The sequence below is a fragment of the Aedes albopictus genome, chromosome 2 (genome assembly GCF_035046485.1).
Source record: "Aedes albopictus strain Foshan chromosome 2, AalbF5, whole genome shotgun sequence".
NCBI classification, from domain to species: Eukaryota; Metazoa; Arthropoda; class Insecta; order Diptera; family Culicidae; genus Aedes; species Aedes albopictus.
In genome coordinates, this window is record NC_085137.1 from 448,769,324 (window position 1) to 448,792,811 (window position 23,488).

General features: G+C 38.0%; 2 protein-coding genes across 4 annotated transcripts in view; both read left to right on the top strand.

Moving 5' to 3' along the window:
- Window positions 1-23,488, top strand: part of LOC109419659 (homeobox protein PKNOX2) — a 278,138-nt gene that overhangs the window by 91,979 nt on the left and 162,671 nt on the right. The window lies entirely within an intron of this gene.
- Window positions 15,843-20,606, top strand: LOC134286919 (uncharacterized). The gene is made up of 2 exons (XM_062848616.1): window positions 15,843-19,895; window positions 19,959-20,606. The coding sequence occupies exons 1-2, from the start codon at window positions 15,843-15,845 to the stop codon at window positions 20,604-20,606; spliced, it is 4,701 nt and encodes a 1,566-aa protein (XP_062704600.1).

A 23,488-nucleotide genomic window follows, 5' to 3' on the forward strand; every position in this document is an offset into this window, starting at 1 on the left:
TTCAAATCACAATCCAAATAATAACATGGCGCCCAGAGCTTGCCAGCAGGAATTCAACATTGTGATGAAAAATATCGATGCCGTCAAGTTAAATCCTCCTGGCTTTGTTAAAGATTGATTAAGATCAGTTAGTGTAAAAGGAACATGTTTTAGAGTTGCTGTTCTTTATTAATAGGACGCAAAGACTAGATTACACCTTCTTATTCTTAACGCATAATTATTTACGCTGTTCAAATGCTATTAGGTTCTATGGAACCGCAGGTTCAGACTAAGTGCTCTCAAGAACCCGCCCCTTGGCAGATAGCCGTCACAAATGTAAACAATCCAAAAAATTTTTACTTTCGTCAGTGGTTTGGTAGTGCTTCGTGTTTTCTCTTGGCTATTTTATTAGTATTTGGTAAGTAAATAGTGATAATCACAGGATACCGGCTGTAACCGTGTAAGAATAAAATTCATTCTTTGGTCACTATTTTATTGCCAGAGCTGGAGCAGACGATCCCCACCACTCATCAGTTGTTTTGGAAACCCCGGTTGCAATCCGGAATCTAGCAGAGAATGCTCAATTTAGTGGCCTAGCCAGGAAAATAAGGCCCACCCCAGGTTGTTCCCATCACGCCATTCAAATAAAGTGAAGAATAATTATGCCTGATTGATTACTTTTTCGTTTGTGCGGCATATCGAATATATGTAGTATTTATCAACAGAAGATCGCATTGCTTGAGCTGCCTTTAGTGCTGTAATTCCGAGAAGGTTTAAGGTTGCTTTATTGCGGTTTTATGCAGTCTATCAGGTTTTAAGACCAATTAGATAAGACATCCATGCGGCGTTCAAAGAAGTTTTAGTATTAAGTTTTAATACGTTCTTAACAGTTCGTTTACAAAAACATTTTTGCTTGGCAAAAAGGCAAGCAGATAAGTTTTATTCGCTAATTTTATAGTTATCTACAAAATGTTTTAAAGTTGCTTGTGTCGTTAAAGCTGCTTTACAACATGAACTGCTTCAATAAACCTAAACGGGTTTCACGAATCCATGATAAAACCTCAACAAATTATGTCTAAGAGCAGAAAGCATTGAAATTGTTACTTGGGCGGTTATGATTTTTAAATTTTATTTGCTTTAGCTTAGAATCAGTAGCACCAATTGATACTAACCAAAATCTTTTTGAATGAGTGTAATCAGTTTCGTAACTTTTAATTCCGCCCTATGTTGCTTATCCTTTGACAGATACGCGTATTTTGACTACCACTTGTAATCTTCCTCAGTGTCAGTTATCCACTTTTAATGAACGTATTTGGTTCTGAAAGCTTGGAAGCCATTATAATCTTGTACCGACTTTTCGAACCCTCTAAGCAGAATACTCTCTTTGAATGAGTGTAATCAGTTTCGTACCTTTTAATTCCGCCCTATGTTGCTTATCCAGTGGATAACTGACACTGAGGAAGATTACAAGTGGTAGTCGAAATACGCGTATCTGTCAAAGGATAAGCAACATAGGGCGGAATTAAAAGGTACGAAACTAATTACACTCATTCAAAGAGAGTATTCTGCTTAGAGGGTTCGAAAAGTCGGTACAAGATCAAAATCTTTTACTTTTTTATTCACAGGTAAGCTGAAGAATTGCATGCGTCACCACAGTGTTAGTGATAAAATAAGTAAGTTTTTGTTCTTTGAATTATGCATGGTTACTATGAAATCATTCAAATAATACTTATTTCTTCGAATGAGTGTGGTGTACCTTAATACCACAAACATAAGTACAAGTACTGTAAAAAAGTTTTTGATGTGAATATTTCAAATTATTACAACCTTCCAAACAAAAACACATAATTTACTTTAGACTTGGTGGCTTTATGATAACTGCAAATGTACAAATGAAGATGCGAAATGTGAAAAAATGTTTTAAAACATCCCTCAGAAAATTCCTTACAAACTCATCCATAAAATCTTTAAAATTTTTCATGAAAATCCCTCGGTTAACCCCTTAGAAAATTGTCGAAGGCGTTAAAAAACATTCTGGGAGAACATACAGGTATAACTCCTAGAATATCTCCAAGGTTACCTTTAAAAATGTCCCCTGCTACATCTTTTAACGTACAAATGCCAACATTTTCCATAAGTTTATCAAAAAATCATCTAAAAAATTCTCCAAGGGTATGTACTTTGACACATTTCTCAAAGCATTTCTCCTGGAAGTCCTAGAATAATTTTTCTCAGAATTGCCCGTGAAATTTCTTCAAGGATCGCTTATTTTTCCAAGACCAGCAGTTCCTTCGACACCTGCACAGGAAATTTCTTTAAGGCTTCCCCGGAAATTGGGCCAGCAATTCCCAGATAGTTTCTCTAGGAATGGCACAAGGCATTTTTCCAAGAAACATTCGATTTTTTTTTTGTTTTTTGCAAGAAACATTCTCAACATTTTACTGGAAAACCCCAATGAATATGTTCAGGAATTCTCCAATAAGTTTCTCGGATAATATGATCCCGGCACTGAAATAAGATGTTTCCCCAGGATTTATTCAGGAATTTACGATGGAGTTACTTCACATATATCCAAGATATTCATTAAAACATTCTTCAACGAAATTTTTGAGAATTCCCAAAAACAATCCTCCTGGTAGCCACCAAGGCATTTCGCCAGGTGTTTCTCCAGGATTTATTCAGGAATTTATCATGGAGTTACTTCACATATATCCAAGAAATTCTTCAAAACATTCTGCAACGAAATTCTTAAGAAATACCCGAAAAAAACAAGTTTCAGAAATTGCCTATGAAATTTGCTCAGGGATTCGCAAGGGAGTTTCTTCAGGATTCTTACAATGTTTTTGACCTAACCTCCCAACTGAGACAAAGCCTGCATCTCAGCTAAGTCAGCTGATCACTTCTACAGTATTTACTGAGAACCTTCTGTGCCATTGACTGTTTTACATTTGTATGTCGTAATCCGAGCAAAGGTCAAGTACTGACGGTCAAAATGTGATATCGTTTTGATTGATATAAGAGGTAAAAGTACTGAAAATAATAGCAAAAAATTGTTCTCGGAACATCTCACAATGGTCGGAAAAAGATAAAGTTCGGCCAAAACTCTTTTTATGTGTTTAATCGAAGTTATAGGTTGCCCAGATATGGTATATAGTGTTTTTAGTGTTTAAAAAGGGGTATTCAAAAATAACGTAATTTCAATAATTTCAAAAACAGTGAAAATCAGTAAACTCCATATTTTTTGCGTTTTTTGTTAGAAAATCAATTCGGATTTAAATAAATGATCATCTTTCGATCGAATCCAATCAAGTTTGTTCAAAACGTGTGAAAAATGTGGAAAGATAAATTTTATTTCAGTAAAAAATGGAAAAATAACGTAAAATATATGAAAAAACATGACTTTTTTAAAAAGCTCTAATTTGAAAAACTGCAAATTTCTGCAAAATATTTAAACGTTTTTAGGCAGCTCTAAGCATGATGTTTAAGATGTACTATTCGAAATTACGGCGACACGTGACGACACGAACCGTTTTTTAACTTAAAAATTCCCAAAATTTCTAAGGTACAATATATGAAAATTTGAAAAGTTTTGTGACATATTAATTTTGCATCATACGTACATTCAAACAGTCTAATAACAAGCTTTCATATGCTGGATAACTTAAAACATATATTCCATTCTCAAAATATTATTATTTTACTTTTTTCGAATAATTCATTTTTCAATTTTATGACTTAGGCCACTTTGGCAGTAAAAATGTCATTGAAATACAAAAGCTAGTATTCTTTTAATTAATAATCATAAAAGTACAATACATTAACTTTGTTATAAGGTGAAATAAAGTTTAAAATTATCAATTTCGTTTTTTGGGAGTTTTGGCCGCCCCTTTGTATGGAGCCCGACCAATGTGCATCTGACCAATAACAAAATTTGATATTTGATTGTGATTGTTTTTTCCTCTGCTCGGGATGGCAGATTCTCTATGCTCAAGGAATGCAGCAGACTTGCGGAGTACTGTTGGTTATTTGGCTCCTGGCTTCAGGATCATCAAATGAAATCGTTCCATTATTGGAACATTTCACGAGGTTCACAGGTAATTTCATCGGCAATATCCCAAATATTTTCTCAAAAAACTGTAAAGGCTTTTTCGAAGAAATTTCCAAAAATTCACCAAGAAATTAAACAAGATATACCGCAACGATTATCTTCAAAAATTTTACATTTTTTTCTACAGCTTTAACTGGCCCATTCAGCTCGCTCTATATTGTGTTTGTTAAGGAGAATGAGTGAGAAATAAAAAAAAAGCTGACTACGCCAATTCCTCTTAGATGCCACCATAATTACCCCTGTAGTTTTTTCGTGATTTTTATAAAGAATGTTGCTTAAAATGCTTCTAAAAATTTCAAATGTATTCCTTCACCTAATTCGCAACGAATTCTTTAAATTTATTTGTTCAGAAAACTCTCAATGAATTCTTTTAGCAGTCTTCCTACAAACTCCTTTCCGAGTAAGGTATGCGCACAGCAAAATCTAGCCAAAGAAAATCAAGCAGTAATAATGCATTCTAGTTTATTCCCAAACCAAAAGCAATTCATCGTAAAAAAGCATTAATTTACTTTCAATCAACATCAAGACATTGTTGATTTGACTTATTATATCCGTCATCTCGAGCTTTGCGCTTGAGTCCATCCGTAAAGTTTTGCACAGTACCTCCGATCGCTTGCCAAGAAATTTTTACCACCTTTGTGTCAAAATCAATCTTATTTTTCGATGAAAGCTGCCTTTTTTGACATTTTTTTAAGGTTCCAATTCACGGTTACTCAATATTTTTCAATTGGTGTGAGTTTTGAGGTTATGATATTTTACGTTTTTTTGGAAAAATGAGGTATAATTTTCACATAGTTTTCTGCATACAAACGCAAGGATTCTTTGCCATAAACAGGGCACAAAAATCAATCCAAATCAATACACAATATCTAAGCTTTTGAATAAGGGGTGCCAGTCATTTTTCCCGACATTCCCCGTAGTGAAAAGTATGATTTATTGTACATGTATTTTTGAAAGCTCGATTTTTCAATCCACAATTTCATATTGTTGGCCAAACTATGTATTTCTTGCCAAACTTCGATTATTTCTTGGTCTTAAGTCAATCTGCAACCTTTCCACGTTGTAATGATGTATAGAACCGAATACTTGAAAGCTAAATTAAGTCTGCGGGAAAGGTCGTTTTAATGTACATTGTCAGATTTTAAGCACGTTTGTGCAAAAACTTTTCGAGGACTTCTTGTTCCCTTGACTCTATTTTTAACACAATGTCAAAATATCTCCCGAAGTAAATATTTTTCGATTCCTTACACAATAAGCTATCATTTGCGCCATAGGTTGCCACGATTTGTTGAATATTGCAAAATTTCTATCCAAAATGCGGTGGCTAGATTTTGCTGTGTGCATACCTTATTCCAAAATTAATCCCTAAGATATTTCTAACAATTCAACCAGCGAATCCATAAGGAATTCCACCAGAGATTTCCCAACCCAATCAGCACAAAGGAGTGTGGATAGTGCAGGTTTTTTGGTTGTACAGGAGCTACATTCATGTAATTTTAACACAAACGCAGAATAACTTGAAAATGACTTTAGTCCAACCAAAAACCTGCGCTGTCAACACTGCTTTGTGACTTGTGTGCTGTTTGGGAACGAATTCCTAGATGGACTTTATCAAAATTGTAAGAAAAATATAACATAATCCTAACAAATCATGATATTTATAACTCATTGTGATATAATCATGTTCAACATCCTTGGTGTTTTCAAAATACTACTATAACTCAATTATATCACATTATGTTATAAATGTTGTTTCATAACTCATTGTATTATAATTTAGTTTTGAATCATCGACATTTGAGAAATAATGTAACAAAATTATATCAAATTATGATAGAAACCAGTAATCCAGAGGCTAAAATTCATATCACATTTTGTTATAATTTGGATATGATTATAACAAAATAGGATATATTCTTGATTAGATCAGTGTACTTTTTGTTACAATTTTAGTTAATTTAACATCATCCTGCAGCTAGTTAATAACAGAATAAGTTAGAGAAAAATATTATAACATCATAACACAATAAGATACAAACTTGATATAGTTTTCTAGTCGGGTTGACAAAGTAATTCATTGGTAGATTTCTCAATAAATTCCATTACAAATTCCCCAGAAATTTGTTCAAAGATCCCCAAATACAGTCCTCTAATTGTCCTGAATGGTCTTTTGACATCATTCAAGAGTTTTACTAGGAATATCTACAGAACTTTTTTCTTGAAATTTCGATAAAAACGTTCCCATATGTTAGGAAAGAATTCCTATCGGAATCCACTAATGATTTGTTGTGGATTTTATCCACAAATTTCCCCTGGCAATCCTGGTGCAACTCTTTCATGATTTCTTCAAGAAATTCCTCCAAGAATTCTCAAAGAAATCCTTTTATAAATCATTTTTTACACTCATGGCATTAAGACTGTGCAATTTCCCCAAGCTCAAATGAATTTCTTCAGGATTGGAGCCACAGATTTCGAACGTTCAATGCTTAGAGAAACTGGCAACAATGAATCAAGGTTGGCGACTACAAGCTCTGGTGCTGCTTATGAACAACCGATTGAGCAGTATTTTTCAATTTGTGAGCCCGATATGAACAGCACTTTGGTTAGGAGATCTGTATGTTGCATGAACGGGTACTAGATTGCAGGATATTGAATGAGATGAGGTACACTAAATTTGCAGTACTGAAGCTGCTCAAATTGAAAACTGCTGTCGACATGGTATTCTAGTTTTGAGCGAGACTGACTTCCTTGAAAAACACAATTTCTCACATTTCTCTGGCAATGTAAATTCCTTCAGGAATATCCTGAGGAGTTCTTTTAAGAATTCCTTGAGAAAATTATTCAGAAATTCTCTCAAGCCCCTCCGACAAATATGTGGGCTTTGTGGCCGTGCAGTTAGAGGTACCATCCGTCAGGCGTTTCGTAAGCCCTGGAGTGTGGGTTCGATTCCCGCTTCAGTCGGTGAAAACTTTTCGTCAAACGGAAAATTCTCCACTGGACAAGGATGGGAACACTCACTTGCAAAGAGTTACACTCACTTGCTATTTTCTCAGCTCAGAAGTGTGCAATCAAGAAACGATGTATGGATGATTTTTGCCTTATGGTTTTATCCAAAAGTTTGCCGGAAAGAGTAGGGGTCGCACACGAAGTCGTGAGGGAGCTGCGAAGGCAACTCTCTACGTGGTGAAAGTAAATTACACTCACCTCGTAGAGAGTCGCTTTCACAGCTCTGTCACGACTTTGATATGCGCGTGCGACCCCTACTCTATTCAGCAAACTTTTAGACAAAACCACAAGGCAAAAGTCGTCCATACATCGTTTCTTGATTGCACGCTTCTGAGCTGAGAAAATAGCCTTTCGTGTGTTGTCTGATGTTTGTGATCTCGTTCAGTCTGTGCAACCTCTGGTTGAAGACGGTGTAGTGTCTTTGTTAAAAAATATCTTTAGGAATTCTCCATAGAGTTCTCCTTAGAATTCATCCGCAACTCCTCTAGGAAGCCACCATATCACGAATTTCCCAAAAACTACATCGAGAAAACTTCTGGAGTTCCTTCTGTAGCTTCCCTATCAACGTTTCAAGGAATTCAATCGGCAATTTGTTTATAAATTCTTACATAAATTCTTACAGGTACAGTGATAGACATTCGTTTAGCCGAGACCAACAAATTTTCAAAAAAGTGTCAGGAAACTCATACAAAAAATTTTGTGATAAAACTTTTTTATAGTAGTGATAGTATATCTAGTACTGTTTTATAAAAATGTGTTACATCACACATACATATACACTGAAACAAAAACGAGGGATTTCCCTTTTCAAATGTCATTTTTTGTCTAGACATTCGTTTAGCCGAGGTAAATGAAAAATTGGTTTTCAATAGACTTTTTGCAATTTCGTGAGTATATTTCGAGGATATACCCCAAGGCGTATAGTTTATGACGTGTTAGCAAGATAATTGACCTTAAACACTTATTGGTTTGTTTTGCTAACGTAAGAACTAGGTACCCGACATTCACAAGACGCGACACGCGAGACAAGACATAACACTTATCGTTCTTACAATCGTTTGTAAACGATTGTAAGAACGATAAGTGTTATGTCTTGTCTCGCGTGTCGCGTCTTGTAATTGACCTTAAACTTATATTTATTTGTGAAATTCAGAGAAATATTATGAAAAAATGTCCCGATAAGGAGAAGCGATGATAAACAAATTTATTTAGGAAAAATGATTTCTGTAAACACTCAAACGTAAGATAGATTAGCAGTTTTAAAAATATGGCACAGAATTATTGTTAGATTGCATAAAATGTCATGAAAAAATTAAGTATTTTAATTTTTGGTTGGTTAAACCTTAAAATGGGATTGATAAAAGCTAAAATAAATAGTTCTGCGTAGAAATAAAGACGTGCCGTACTGCCTGTGGAGTATACCTGTTTGATTCTAGCATTACTAAATAAGTTAGAAGACTGCTAAGTGAAAGAACTGCATGAAGCATTAGAATTTTTGTACCCTGTTTATTTAAAAGCAGATGTTCATACAAAAATGCAAGATAAGGTCAAACAGTTGGGTTATTTCTTTCAATTTGAAGAAATATATTATAAATGAGTCTTAGTTATGAACCATATTCATTTTTAACATAATTTATTTGAAAAGAACGTCTAAATTATAAAACAAGTAGTTCATGCTAGAAATTTGAATACTTTCAGTGCCATTTCTCGAAATGTAAGCCGTCCAATGTATGTTATTTCAGTCAAAATACAGTCTAGAAGATATTGGGAGCTATTAGAAGACGTAATAGTAGTAAACGCTGCGATTTGTGCAAGTCAACCATCACATTTCTTCAAAACAATGCTTAAATACGTGTTTTTTTATAGTTTGCGTTATTTTTTTCTATTAAAATCATTGTTTTTCGTAATTTTTTAACCTGCACTCATCATAAAACTTTCATTAGATTCTTTTGAAACGCTGCCGATAAAAATAACTTCATCAAATATTAATTTGGAAACATTTACAATATTATCACATATTTATATGAGATGCACGTAAAATTTATGTGGCAACACTTCCAAAAACGATCTAATTCATGATTTACAAGTCGATCTATAATGCAGGTCACCATACAAAATGATTTTGTTGGATATTTTTCGAAATTTGTTAGTTTTTATTATGGAATTTCAAAAATTGTACAATTCGGCTAAACGAATGTCTAGGCAAAAAATGACTTTTGAAGGGTTTTTACCCTCGTTTTTGTTTCAGTTTATATGTAAGTGTGATGAATCACATTTTTATAAAACAGTACTAGATATACTATCACTACTATAAAAAAGTTTTATCATAAAATCTTTTGTATGAGTTTCCTGACACTTTTTTGAAAATTTTTTGCCCTCGGCTAAACGAATGTCTATCACTGTATTATTCAAGGAGTTTCTAAAGGTGTTTGCAACGAATTTCCTTTAGAAAATCCTCATCCAAGAATTTCTTAACGAATGCCTTCCAAATTTTTCCAGAGTTACCCAAATCCTTTAGCGACACCCCAAGGTCTTTTTCTAGATTTCAAAAGTAATTCCTGTATTGATTTTCTTAGAAAATCCACCTAAAACTCTACAAAGAATGCATTTAGAAACACTCTGAAGAATTCATCCAGGCATTCAATAAGCCGTTCATCCAGATATTAACAAAGAATTGTCTACAGGAAGTAACTTTCCAAAAACTTACTCCTGGAATTGTCTTAGTAATTCCTTCTGTAATTTTCTGGAGAATTCCTCTAGGAATTATCCTGGAGATTTGTCCCTCCAGGAGCTTTCTCCCTGCAGGAGATTTCACCTTGAACCCTCCATATATTTCCTTCAGAAAGTCATTCAGGAATTCATCCAGGTATGGCTTTATGAGTTTACCTAATGTTTTGAGGGATTGTTGATACCGCTACGTCGACAGCCCGTCGATCTCCACATTCCCCACGAGTAGACATGACAGGCGAGACCACACCTATTGTTCAACAAAAGGATTGTTTCGCAGATCAAGGTCAGGAGAAACTTCACCGGCGGCTAGATCAATAGATGAGAGGAAAAGCTGCAAAAGTGAAGATACTGAAATGCAGTTTAGTGGTGAAACTTAAAATTACGATGAAATATGATTGTTTGTACTTAAAGCTACTATTTATATGAACTTAAGACCTAGTGCATACATGAACTTAAACCTACTATTATATGAACTTCTACCTAGTGTTACGAACTACTATTTACATCAACTAAGGACCTAGTGCTACGAACTAATTGAATTGTTATTTACATGCAAGTACGCTATTGTAAAAGCGTAAATCGAGATCTATAATCTTTTTTCCAATTGCAGAATTATTATTTGCTAACCTACAATTAATTAAGATCTCGCTCAAGATTGTATAAAACTGAATTCGTTGTTTTTTCGCCATTAGAAGTTAGGGTGAGCAAACCTTCTTAAATTTCAAGCTTATTTCTAAATATTCGTCCTCTTTTAAAGCAGAAACTTATGAATTATGTCAAACAAACAAATAAGTAGGACATAACACCGTTTAAATCAAGATTTGAATCCTATTTGAGCTACAAGGTGAGCCCACATAATCGAAACATGCCCAAAATGTATGTCTAAACTAAAACTATGTTTAAACAGGACCAACCAGATTTGTAGTCAAGGATAGCGGAAAAGGTTGTGCGGTAGCGAAGCACTACAAGTAAGACCCTAATGATACCACTGACTGCAACATACTAAAATTTTCTTCTTTATTAGGAATTTTGTAATTTTTTCGCACCAATAAATTGACAAAATTAATCCTTCGTACATTACCGCCCAACATCTTACAAAATTCTTGTAAGACGGACAAGACCATCTCCGGATACGCTTGGACAAAATGAGCACTGCCAGTGGAAAATCAGGAAAGGGGACGGACAATCAGGCTACAGACACAGATGTAGTTACCGGAATCGGCAGCCTTACCATCGTGAATAATGCGAAATGCGAATCGAAGGATGCTGCGAATCAAGTAACTGGCGCACAGGGCGCAACAGCTCTATTGCCTACGAATACGACCCTTAATCCTGAGATGACTAACGCGGTGAGTAGCATTAATCCGGTCCGTATAACGGGAACCAAACCCAAGCAAGCGCCAAGCGGCGTGAAACTGGCCAGTGTACGTGTACGAATCACTCGGTTCAGCCATTGTGAGATGTGCAATGATCGCGACAACAGCAGGATGGTGCAGTGTGATAATTGCAATCTGTGCAGGCCCGGATTTAAGGGGGGGCAACGGGGGCAAATGCCCCGGGCCCCCCGATTAGGGGGGCCCCCAAGAATCCTGAAGCACTATATATTTTCTTCATCAAAACATAAAATGCACTTCAAGAGACGATTATATTTTATACATGTCCTAGAGTAGTTATAATAATTGAGTTCTTTAAGGGTATCCAGATTATTTCATATCTGAATTTTCACTTGAAGGTCCAAAGTTTCATAATTTTTTATTTCTTCACATCAAAATCCTAAGTTTCTCAATTTTTGGTGCTAAAATTTGCTGCCCTTTCGTTTAAGTTAAACAAACATTATTTTAATTGCTAAGCAATTCAACCGTAGGATTGAAGTGTATTTCCCAGTGTGACTATTTGAGGGATCGGTTTAAATGCTTTAAATGGTTGTAGCAAATTCATAGCTAGATAGGTATAACAATATTCAATAATCAGGTAAAATGAAGTATTTTTTTTATTTTGTTATACGAGAGTTTCTAGAAAACCCCATGCAGTTCTTGTTGAATTCAATTGAAAAACTGTTTTAGGACTTAACATTACAACAAAACAGCGTATCTTTCAAATAACTGCTTAATACCCATCTGCATCAGTTTGTTGAGGTCAGATGTTAACAAGGGAAAGAGTAGATAACGATTCCTGGAGAAATTCGAGAAATTCGGGGCAGTTTTGGAAACCTAGTTTATAAAAACATCTCAGAACAAGGTTTTTAAAGTGTTATTGCTGCAGTCCCGATCAGAAAGGCATAACAAAATTATAACCGATTGAGTTATTTATTTCAAAGATTTTTCATAACAAAATGAGTTATAAAATTCGCCGGTTAGGTGTTAAAATAACAAAAAATATAACTAAACTTGCTCTAGCCATAACATAATTATAACAGGTGTTGATACAATTTTAACAAATTTATAACATCGTGAGTTATAATAAATATTGGAATGATCAAAAAATTATAACACATTTTGTTATAAATCAGATATAAATATATTGGGTAAAAATTGAGTTGGGTAAATTCTAACTCATTTTTTGGGTAATTTTTATTTAGAGTGTTATTTATTTTTAGCGAAAAGTTTTTTGTATAAAAAACTTGCCCCGCGTAGTATATAAAAAACCCTCACCCAGACGGGAATTGAACCAAGGACGCCACCCTCCATCTGAAATCCGGCGCCTTTATCAATGAGGCTATTTCATCACTTGAAGTGCAGGGTGGTATATGATCAAGTGGTTCTTCGTTTTGGCGGCTGGTTTATAAATAGACTCATTTGTCCAACGTACATGGGAGAGAAAATATGAAGTCACATAAAAGTGTTCTTGATACAATTGATCGCAATGACGTCATCTTAGGATATTATAACAAAAGTGGATATAATTTAGTTATAATTGTAACTAAAGAATTTACTCAGCATTTTGGCTTTATCTCATGATTCAGACAAGAAACAGGTGTCGTATCTTAATCAAAGTTGTAGAAATAGTTAATGGCTCTTAAACAGTGAAAATTGTGGTATTTCACCTTCTGCTGGTGCAAGCGAGTAATTAAATTAGAACATAGTTTCCCAAACTGTGGGACGCGACCCCCCAGGGGGGTCGCCAGCCTTCATCCAGGGGGTCGCGAGGGACAGTTGAATATTTTACTGTAACAGACAACAAATGAGGGAATTATTATGGTGGGTCACGAAAAGTACGTCTGCTGGCGAAAGGGGGTCGCGCATCCGAAAAGTTTGGGAACCTATGAATTAGAACATTTTGACATGTGTTATTAAATAATTATCTAATGTTCCTCACCAACAAGGAAGTTCCTGATGCCTATGGCAACGTTATGCAGTAGTCTTGTGATTGGAAATGTCACCGCTTCGTTGCGTTAGTGTGCATTTCTGGAGATTGTCAGATTTGTAAAATAAAAAATAAGTGTTTAAAGCACATATTTAACCTTACATACATGATACAACACAAAAATTAACATACTAAAGCAATTCTTCGTTCGCTTTGCCTCGTGATCTTAAATAATGTTTTTATTTTCAGCAGTTAAACAAGCAATTCCCCCACTAGTCGAAAGCACCTATTCGGTATCTGCTTCGAAATTTGCTCAAAATGCATGACGATGTCCATCAACATTTTGGTTAAAAAATAGCCTTCTGCTATTGATTGGTTTTTGAAAAGCTTTAACAGAGTTTCTCATTTTGAACTACTGCACAGATTATTACACTTATTTGATTTCAGTTGAGATTCTGTTTCATTGAGTAAATCCTATTTGAATAACCGCTTTCAAATTGTGGAAGTTAAAGGAAATCATTGAAGTCCGATTGGTATTCCATCGCGAGTGCCACAAGGATTGGTTTCAGGACCAGTCAATTTTTGACCGATTCTCATGTAATTCTGTACACGGATAGTAATATTGGTGTCTACATGTGTACAAAATTTCATGAGTATCGGTTAAAAAATGAGTTATACCAAAAACCAGACCCGTGCAAACAAAGAATCGGGTGTATCCACATGTTTGCAGATGATAAGAAGTTGTATTTCTACGGAATTATTATGAACGAATTGCATGGTAATGAAACGTGACTAACGACATGATGTGACGAAATTGAATATAAATTTCAAAGCTCCACAAATAATTTGTTCTCAATCAATTCTTCAAAAACTAAGGTGTTTTTAATTTGCTAATTGATCCAGTTGTATCATGTTAATTCAATAACAATGATAAAACTTCTAATTTCAGAATAATTTATTAAAAATAATCTTGAATGGGACTACAAACTGCAAAACCTATGGAGGATTGTGAAACTTAAAACTTACTTCAGGAATGTTAACAGTTTCAATGAAAGTCATCCTTTTCATATCCATTTTGTTGCCTCACTTATCATAGCTTCATATGACCGTTTGAGAGTTGCATCAACCCTAGTAGGATTTTGGGGTCAATATGAACGTTCACTGCGCCATCGTGGTTTGAAAAATCTAACATCTTAAGTGGGTTAAATCACGGCATACGTTGGGCATTCAATTTGACTAGATTCTCTAGTGTGGCTCAGGCTCACCTACAATGACAACTGTTGGGATACTTATTTCTTTTTTAGTTTTTAGTTTTAGTTTTAGTGTCGAACTGTCAAATTTAAGTAAAAATTAATCTTAACTCGCGATTTGGAACAGACCCTTAAAGGTCTGGATCATGATTCAAACTTGTTAAAACTACTGTATTTTACAAGCACAGTAGCACCGCACAGCGGCGTAACTGCGTACCAAACACCACCTGTAAAATGTTCATTTGACATAAACTGCATTTTCAAAACTATAACTGAGTTTGTTATAATGTTCATATAAAGATGATCCAAATAAATTTATTTGTATTATAACTAACCTTGTTATAATTCTGATATAATTAAATCAGGGTTTCAAATCATTTTTGTCAAATATATCTAAATATAACAAACGGTGATATATCTATCAACCGTTGATATAATTTTGTTACATTTTTGTTATGCCTTTCTGATCGGGGTTGCCCCCTAGAGTACTGACTTTTTTCGCTCGTAGAATTTTGCAATTCGAACGGTAATTTGTAATTTTTTTATAAATCTTTTAAATTAAAATGAAAGTTACAATGTAAACACCTGTATGCGAAATCTTGACATTTTAGCATAAATATTAGAATGCATGTTCGTAACATTTTTTTTATATTATTTAAATATTCGGTCGATATTTTGGAGAATTGCAATTGAAGGTTTTAAAGGAGAAACATCAGAGAATACAAATATGGCTGCCATAATGGCCGACTTGGGCCCCTACTCACGATTTCAAGAGCACCAATCTCAAAAAATCGAAAACAAATGCGCTGGATTTGGAAAAGCTGCCTCTTTTTGCAATTGAGCAAAGCCAGCATAAACAAGTGCGGCTTGGCAATGCAATGGGATTTCTTGATGTTTCACCTTAATATTTCATCATAAAAAATTGAAAAATAAATGAAAAATTCGTTAAATAAATAATAACTAACGAATAATAAACAACATTGAAAAGAAAACGTCAATGTGCGGTTTACATATTAAACATCTTGTTTTGGGGGCCCACTTTATACGGTTTGCCCCGGGCCTCCCGAAGCCTAAATCTGGCACTGAATCTGTGGTTCCACTTTTCGTGCGTGGATGTTACCGGCGGAATAGCTAACTACAGCTGGGCCTGCCCTGCGTGTGCGGACGTGAGAGGGCCACTGTACGAGACGTCCATGCCCCCTGTGATGGCAGCGGAAGACCCACCGGCCCATCAGTTAAGCTCGAAGAGGTCCACTGGAAAAACGAGCAGCAAACGGAGTGAACAGCGAAGAATCGATCGACGGTTGCAGAAGCTGGAAGAATTGAAGCAGCTCAAGGATGGCAGAAAATCGCTTCAAGCGATAAATGATACAGGATACGAATAATCCAAGATAGCCTTGTTCTTGCAGTAGCATGATGCCGACGCCTCATACCGTGCTCGTATCACAGAACAATTAAAGCATCTGATGCACGCTTTATCGCTTGAGAAAAGGTTTCTAGAAGAAAAATATCGCATATTGGACGAGGAAGATGATGACGTTCAAACGATAGCCAGCGAAGATTCTATGGGATCCAATGAAATAGTCAAGGTTCGCGGCTGGTTACGAGAGACGGAGCAATGCGGTGAAGATGACTCAGGACTCGTCGAAGAGGATACTCGCCTGGATCCGTATGCTGGCAGAAAAGGACAGGAAACGCTTCATGGTTTCGCACCTAATCAACGCTCTACGCCACGGAGTCAACTCAACCACGAAGCCCCAAGTGTAAATTCGACAGCGGCACGTGGTATATATGTTCGATCCGGTCGAATGACTGAAACTTTCAGTATGTCCCGACCCGATTCGTCACGAGTACACTCCTACCCGTTAGGAGCGGTGGAGCATCCTCCAGCGCCACCAACTGCTGCGAAGGTTCATTTTCGGCAGCCTGTACAGTCGGAGACAAGAAATCTGCAGAGCATGAACTCAGGGTCGGATCCCGTACGTGGAACTAATACTCAGCGAGAATATTTCCCTTCATTGATCACCAGTTCAGAACCAGGACAACCAATCGGCGAGGATTATATCTGCCTTCTAAACCGGAGCCAACTAGCGGCGCGTCAAGTTGTGCCTAAAGAGCTTCCAGAATTTAGCGGAAATTCTGAGGATTGGCCTCTGTTTTATTCGACGTACAACTCTTCGACACAAATGTGTGGTTTCACAAGCGAGGAAAACATGCTTCGCTTACGAAAGAGCTTGAAAGGTAAAGCTCTGGAAGCTGTACGATGTCGACTCCTTCATCCGACAAACGTAGCCGGTGTGATGTCTACCTTGAAAATGATATACGGCAGGCCCGAAGCTATTGTGCACGCTTCGATTAAGAAGATCAGATCGTTGCCTGCACCTCAAGTGGAGAGACTTGACAGCTTGATCAACTTCGCTTTAACCATAGAAAATCTGGTTGCAACTATTGAAGCATGCGGAGTTCAAGATTTTGTATATAATGCATCGTTGAAGTTTGAACTCATTGATCGGCTTCCCCCCGGTTTGAAATTGGATTGGGCCAAGCACTCCAGGAACAACCCTGCTCCAAATTTGATGGACTTCAGTACTTGGTTATATGCAATCGCAGAAGATGCCAGTAGCGTGATGCAAACGTCAAGCAACACAGTCAGGAGTCGTTGGACTAAAAATGACGGGTTTGTAAATGTGCATTCTGACGCTGATTCCGCAAATCAGTCACCAGTACAAATGAACGAATCAGTCGCGCAACGGTCTTACTCTAAAGACCTACCAGAGTGTATCGTTTGCAGAAGCAACTGCCAATCAATATCCAAGTGCAAACGATTCTCTGAGCTTACCCTGGACGCTAAGTGGGACGTAGTGCGAGAAGCGAAGCTGTGTCGGAAATGCTTACGTAAGCACAATGGATCGTGCCGCCAACAAAAGCCTTGCGGCATTAAGGGATGTACCTTTCTACATCATCCAATGTTGCACAATGAAAGATCGCTCGTCACAAACGAATCAACTGCGGATTCTATTGGAAGCTGCAATATCCACATGACTCAAACCAGCGAGATATTGTTTCGAATTGTACCAGTCTTGATTCATGGACCGTCAAAGGTAATACGCACCTACGCGTTCATAGATGACGGTTCAGAATTAACCCTAATGGAACACAGTCTTGCCGAAGAGTTAGGAATCCGAGGCCCCAGATCATCGCTATGTCTCAAATGGACAGGAGGAACCAATCGAGTGGAGGACAAGTCTCAAAAGGTTGATGTGGAAATATCCGCAATAGGATTCGATTCCAGACGCCACCAGATGAAGAATGTGCAAACCATCCAAGACCTACAGCTACGACCCCAGACTATGGTGTTCTCGGAATTAAAAGAACAATTCAGTTACCTTGACGGATTACCAGTAGAATCCTACATCAACGTGTGTCCCCGGATTCTCATTGGGTTGGATAATGCGTTTCTCGGCCACGTTCTTAAAAGCCGAGAAGGAAGACCACACGAACCAATCGCGGTGAAAACACAATTGGGATGGATCATCTACGGCACTTCTTCTCAAAAAGGACGCAGTACAAGCTTTGTCAATGTACATACCATCAAGGTGTGTGATTGCAATTTAAAAACCGATGAGGACATGCATCTCGCGATGAAACGTTATTTTGACCTTGACAGTTTGGGAATTTCAAAACCAGATAGGATTCTCCAGTCGGCAGAAGAACAACGAGCCATGCAACTCCTGGAAAAGCAAACCATACCTAAAGCAGGACGATATGAATCCGGACTACTTTGGAAATATGACGATGTCCGTCTTCCAAACAGTAAAGAGATGGCATACAAGCGGTGGCTATGTCTAGATAGACGAATGAATCGGGACACGCAATTTTCGGAAACCGTGCAGCAAAAAATGAGGGAATATGTGTCCAAAGGATACGTGCGAAAACTAACGGAACCAGAGCTCAAACATCGTCCAACGCGAGAGTGGTACTTACCAGTTTTTCCAGTCGTCAACCCCAACAAGCCGGACAAAGTTAGACTGGTTTGGGATGCAGCAGCTAGCGCATATGGAATATCCCTCAATTCTCTTCTACTAAAGGGTCCCGATCTCTTGACCTCGCTCCTTTCAGTACTCGTTCAGTTCCGCGAATTCCGTATTGGAATTTGTGGAGATATTCGGGAAATGTATTTGCAGATTTTGCTAAAGAATGACACGCGACTGCGCTTTTTCTGGAAGGACGACTTTGATAGGAGTCCGCAAGTGTTCGAAATGTCTGTCTTGCCATTTGGAGTTTCGTGTGCTCCCAGCATCGCCCAATATGTTAAGAACGTTAACGCTAAACAATTCGAACTGGAGCATCCCAAAGCAGTTAGGGCTATAATCGATCAACATTACGTCGATGATATGCTCGCTAGTGTTGAAACGGAGCAAGAAGCTGTAGATTTAGCTAACAACGTCAAAACAATTCACGCGACCGCCGGTTTTGAAATGAGGAACTGGATCTCGAACTGTCCATCTCTTCTGGATGCCCTAGACGAACCTACAACGGAAGAAAAAGATCTCACCATAACTGAAGCTGGTGCCACTGAAAAGGTGCTCGGATTATGGTGGAATACAACCACTGATTGCTTCACCTTCAAGGTATCTTCACGATACGACCCTGAATTGATCTCAGGAGCACGAAAGCCGACCAAACGAGAGGTGCTGCGGACTTTGATGATGATTTTTGACCCCTTAGGGTTCATCGGTCACTTTTTGATGTTCCTCAAAGTGATACTACAAGAGATCTGGAGAACGTCTGTAGCCTGGGATGATACAATCGGAGACGCTCAATTCGAAAGGTGGCTGCAATGGCTAAAAGTACTGCCTGAGGTTGAAAATGTAGAAGTTCCACGATGCTATAGATCTACGATATCGCTTGGCGATGCAACCGAGGTACAAATGCATATATTCGTCGATGCGAGTGAAAATGGGTTCGCAGCAGTCGTATACCTTAGATTTGAACAAGGCGATATGATCGAGACTTCATTGGTTGGTTCTAAAACAAGAGTTGCTCCGTTGAAGTTTTTATCCATTCCTCGCTCCGAACTTCAAGCATGTGTTATTGGCTCCAGATTTGCAAACAGTGTACTCAAATCCCTGACAGTAAAGGTTAACAAACGCTTTTTCTGGACGGATTCCAGCGACGTAATTAGTTGGCTCAATAGCGATCATCGTCGATACAGTCAATTTGTGGCCTTTCGGGTAAGCGAGATACTTGACACCACCGAGGTACACGAATGGCAATGGCTGCGGACCCAATTCAACGTAGCAGATGAGGGAACGAAGTGGAAACGAATTCCTGATATGAGAAAGACTAGTCGATGGTTCACAGGGCCTGAATTCTTGAGTAAGCCAACCAATCAATGGCCGAGGAAAAGTACAGTTTGTGAAGTCACCAATGAAGAACTTCGTCCACATTTACTCGTTCATGTGGTAATGCCGGATCCTGTAATAGACCCACAAAACTTCTCTCAGTGGACACCACTTGTAAGACGGGTCGCCTACGTGTTTCGCTTCATTAACAACGTTATAGTTTCTACTCGTCAACAGCGGATCATCGGAATTCTGAAGTCATCCGAGTTAGCACGAGCCGAAAGATATTTGTACCGTACCGCACAGTGTTGCTCATACGCGGATGAAATAGCAGTTCTAACCAATAAACGCGTGTCGAATGGATATGATATACTTATTCCAAAGAGTAGCTCAATATACCATCTTTGCCCATTCCTCGATGATCATGATGTTCTCCGTATGCGGGGCAGAACAGGAGCTTGTCCATTTGTTGGCCCGGAGGCTGTAAACCCAATCATTCTTCCGAGAAATCACCAGATCACCCGACTCATAGTTGGACATTACCATCGGATGTATCACCACCAAAACCATAACACAGTTCTCAATGAGCTACGACAACGGTACTCTATATCACGTTTGAAGGCAACCCTCAACAGGGTGCGCCGAGATTGTCAGCAATGCAAAAATGATCGAGCACGACCAATTCCACCTATTATGAGTGATCTACCTTTGGCTCGTCTTGCCGCTTACTCCCGTCCATTCACTCACATGGGGGTGGACTACTTCGGACCAGTTTCAGTCAGTGTGGGCCGCAGATCAGAAAAGCGGTGGGTTCTCTTAGCAACCTGCCTTACCACACGAGCTATTCATCTCCAAATTGTTCACTCCATGACATCATGGCAATAAGAAACGTTATGGCTAGGAGGGGTATCCCTGCCGTTATATACAGTGATCGAGGCACGAATTTCCAGGGAGCCAGCAAAGAATTAGAAGTGGCCATGAAAAACCTAGACAACGAGACTTTGGCCAAGGAGTTTATCACGCCCTATACTACCTGGAAATTTATCCCTCCTGCGTCACCACACATGGGTGGTGAGTGGGAACGCTTGGTCCGCACTGTCAAACAAAACCTCGACAGAATCAAACCAACCGGAAGTTTGTCGCACGAGGTTCTAGAAAATTTGTTGCTGGAGGTGGAGAATATCGTTAATTCTCGACCGTTGACCTCCATTCCCATTGACAGCGATTTATCACCAGCATTAACCCCTAACCACTTCCTACTGGGATCAAGCAATGGAATGAGATCGTGGGTCAAGTTCGACGACACTCCCACAATTTTGAGGAACAGCGCACACTACTCTCAAGTTTTAGCCAATCGTTTCTGGGAGCGTTGGCTACAAGATTACCTCCCAACGATAACTCGCAGAACTAAATGGTTAACGGAATCACAGCCAATCAAGATCAACGACATAGTCATCATAGTGGATCCAAAGCTTTCTCGGAACTGTTGGCCTAAGGGCCGGGTAATTGGCATCAAAAAGAGTTCAGACGGACGTGTAAGAAGTGCTGCGGTACAGACAGCCAACGGAATCTATGAACGACCTGCGGTGAAGCTCGCCGTGCTTGACGTAGACGTTGGAGGTAATACGCATCCGGTAGACCAGAAGCGCATTCTGGGGGAGGCTGTTGATACCGCTACGTCGACAGCCCGTCGATCTCCACATTCCCCACGAGTAGACATGACAGGCGAGACCACACCTATTGTTCAACAAAAGGATTGTTTCGCAGATCAAGGTCAGGAGAAACTTCACCGGCGGCTAGATCAATAGATGAGAGGAAAAGCTGCAAAAGTGAAGATACTGAAATGCAGTTTAGTGGTGAAACTTAAAATTACGATGAAATATGATTGTTTGTACTTAAAGCTACTATTTATATGAACTTAAGACCTAGTGCATACATGAACTTAAACCTACTATTATATGAACTTCTACCTAGTGTTACGAACTACTATTTACATCAACTAAGGACCTAGTGCTACGAACTAATTGAACTGTTATTTACATGCAAGTACGCTATTGTAAAAGCGTAAATCGAGATCTATAATCTTTTTTCCAATTGCAGAATTATTATTTGCTAACCTACAATTAATTAAGATCTCGCTCAAGATTGTATAAAACTGAATTCGTTGTTTTTTCGCCATTAGAAGTTAGGGTGAGCAAACCTTCTTAAATTTCAAGCTTATTTCTAAATATTCGTCCTCTTTTAAAGCAGAAACTTATGAATTATGTCAAACAAACAAATAAGTAGGACATAACACCGTTTAAATCAAGATTTGAATCCTATTTGAGCTACAAGGTGAGCCCACATAATCGAAACATGCCCAAAATGTATGTCTAAACTAAAACTATGTTTAAACAGGACCAACCAGATGTGTAGTCAAGGATAGCGGAAAAGGTTGTGCGGTAGCGAAGCACTACAAGTAAGACCCTAATGATACCACTGACTGCAACATACTAAAATTTTCTTCTTTATTAGGAATTTTGTAATTTTTTCGCACCAATAAATTGACAAAATTAATCCTTCGTACATTACCGCCCAACAGGGATTCTTCAGAAAATTCACTTATTTCCGAAATTCTTTAAAATCGGTAGTCGTTCCATGAACTACTTTGGTAACTCATGCAGGATTTAATCAAAGGATTTCATTGCGTGGTGGCTTCTCACTCCTGACGAAATTAAAGCATTGTTATTTTATTTTGTCCAGCATTCCGAAGCGTTTGAGCCTTCTCTTCAGGGACTCAAAAGTTACAGTGTTATCGCCTAGAACCGATAGAACCTACTAAAATTTTCATCCAAACGACAGTAACAGATTCCACCAAACAGCACTGGACGAGAACACTGTAACTATTGAGTCCCTGAAGAAGGTCTCAAATGGGCCGAAAAATAAAATAACAGTGATTTCATTCAGTTAACACTGAGGAGGAGCCACCACGAAACAGTTTCTAACAACAGTTGAACATTCTAATGGTAAAAAGATTTCGACAAGATTTTGTTAAGGAATTTTCCAAAAAAAAATTGTGAGATTTAACGGGTATTACTAAGGAATTAAACGCAGTGACTTCATGTTCAGTGAGGAACAAAAAAAAAGGATTACTCCAGAATTTTTCCCAGAAACTCCCCGAAAAACTTATTTATATTTTTCATTAAATCTGATTTAAGCATTTTTTCAAAAACGTTCTTCGTGAGTTCCTCCTAGTATACGTCCATCGATTCCTCGAGGAATTCATTAATGAATTCTACAAGGAATTCTTCAAGCAATTCCTTTGGAGAAGTACAAACGCACTTTTTTATTCTTCAATCATTTAACCTAATTTACAGCTCTTTTGTCCGCTAGGGCACTGCGTGAGCGATTCCAATTGGAAGCTGTACTAACACTTTGTAGTTTGTACAGCGGCTAAATGTATTTTATTCTAATTCAACTCTATCGAACTGTTTGCCGTTGCGCTGTTTTCATTTTGTACCCTATCATGGTAGAATGATGAGCACGAGGCTGTTGATGTGTGGCTGTTGGATTTTCCTTTTTCCAGTCCGATTGGGGGTCCATTATGAGGTGCCATTCGCCGATGTCCATGTATCCGGGTCCGTTTGAGCCATGGGCTCAGCGTCAGCATCAGCTGCTCTCAGGAAAAAAAAAAACAACTGACGAAAGTGCCGGGGTTGGGATCGAACCCATGACCATCTGCTTATGAAGCAAAGGTGTGACCAACTGCGCCACGGGCCCGGCTAGAA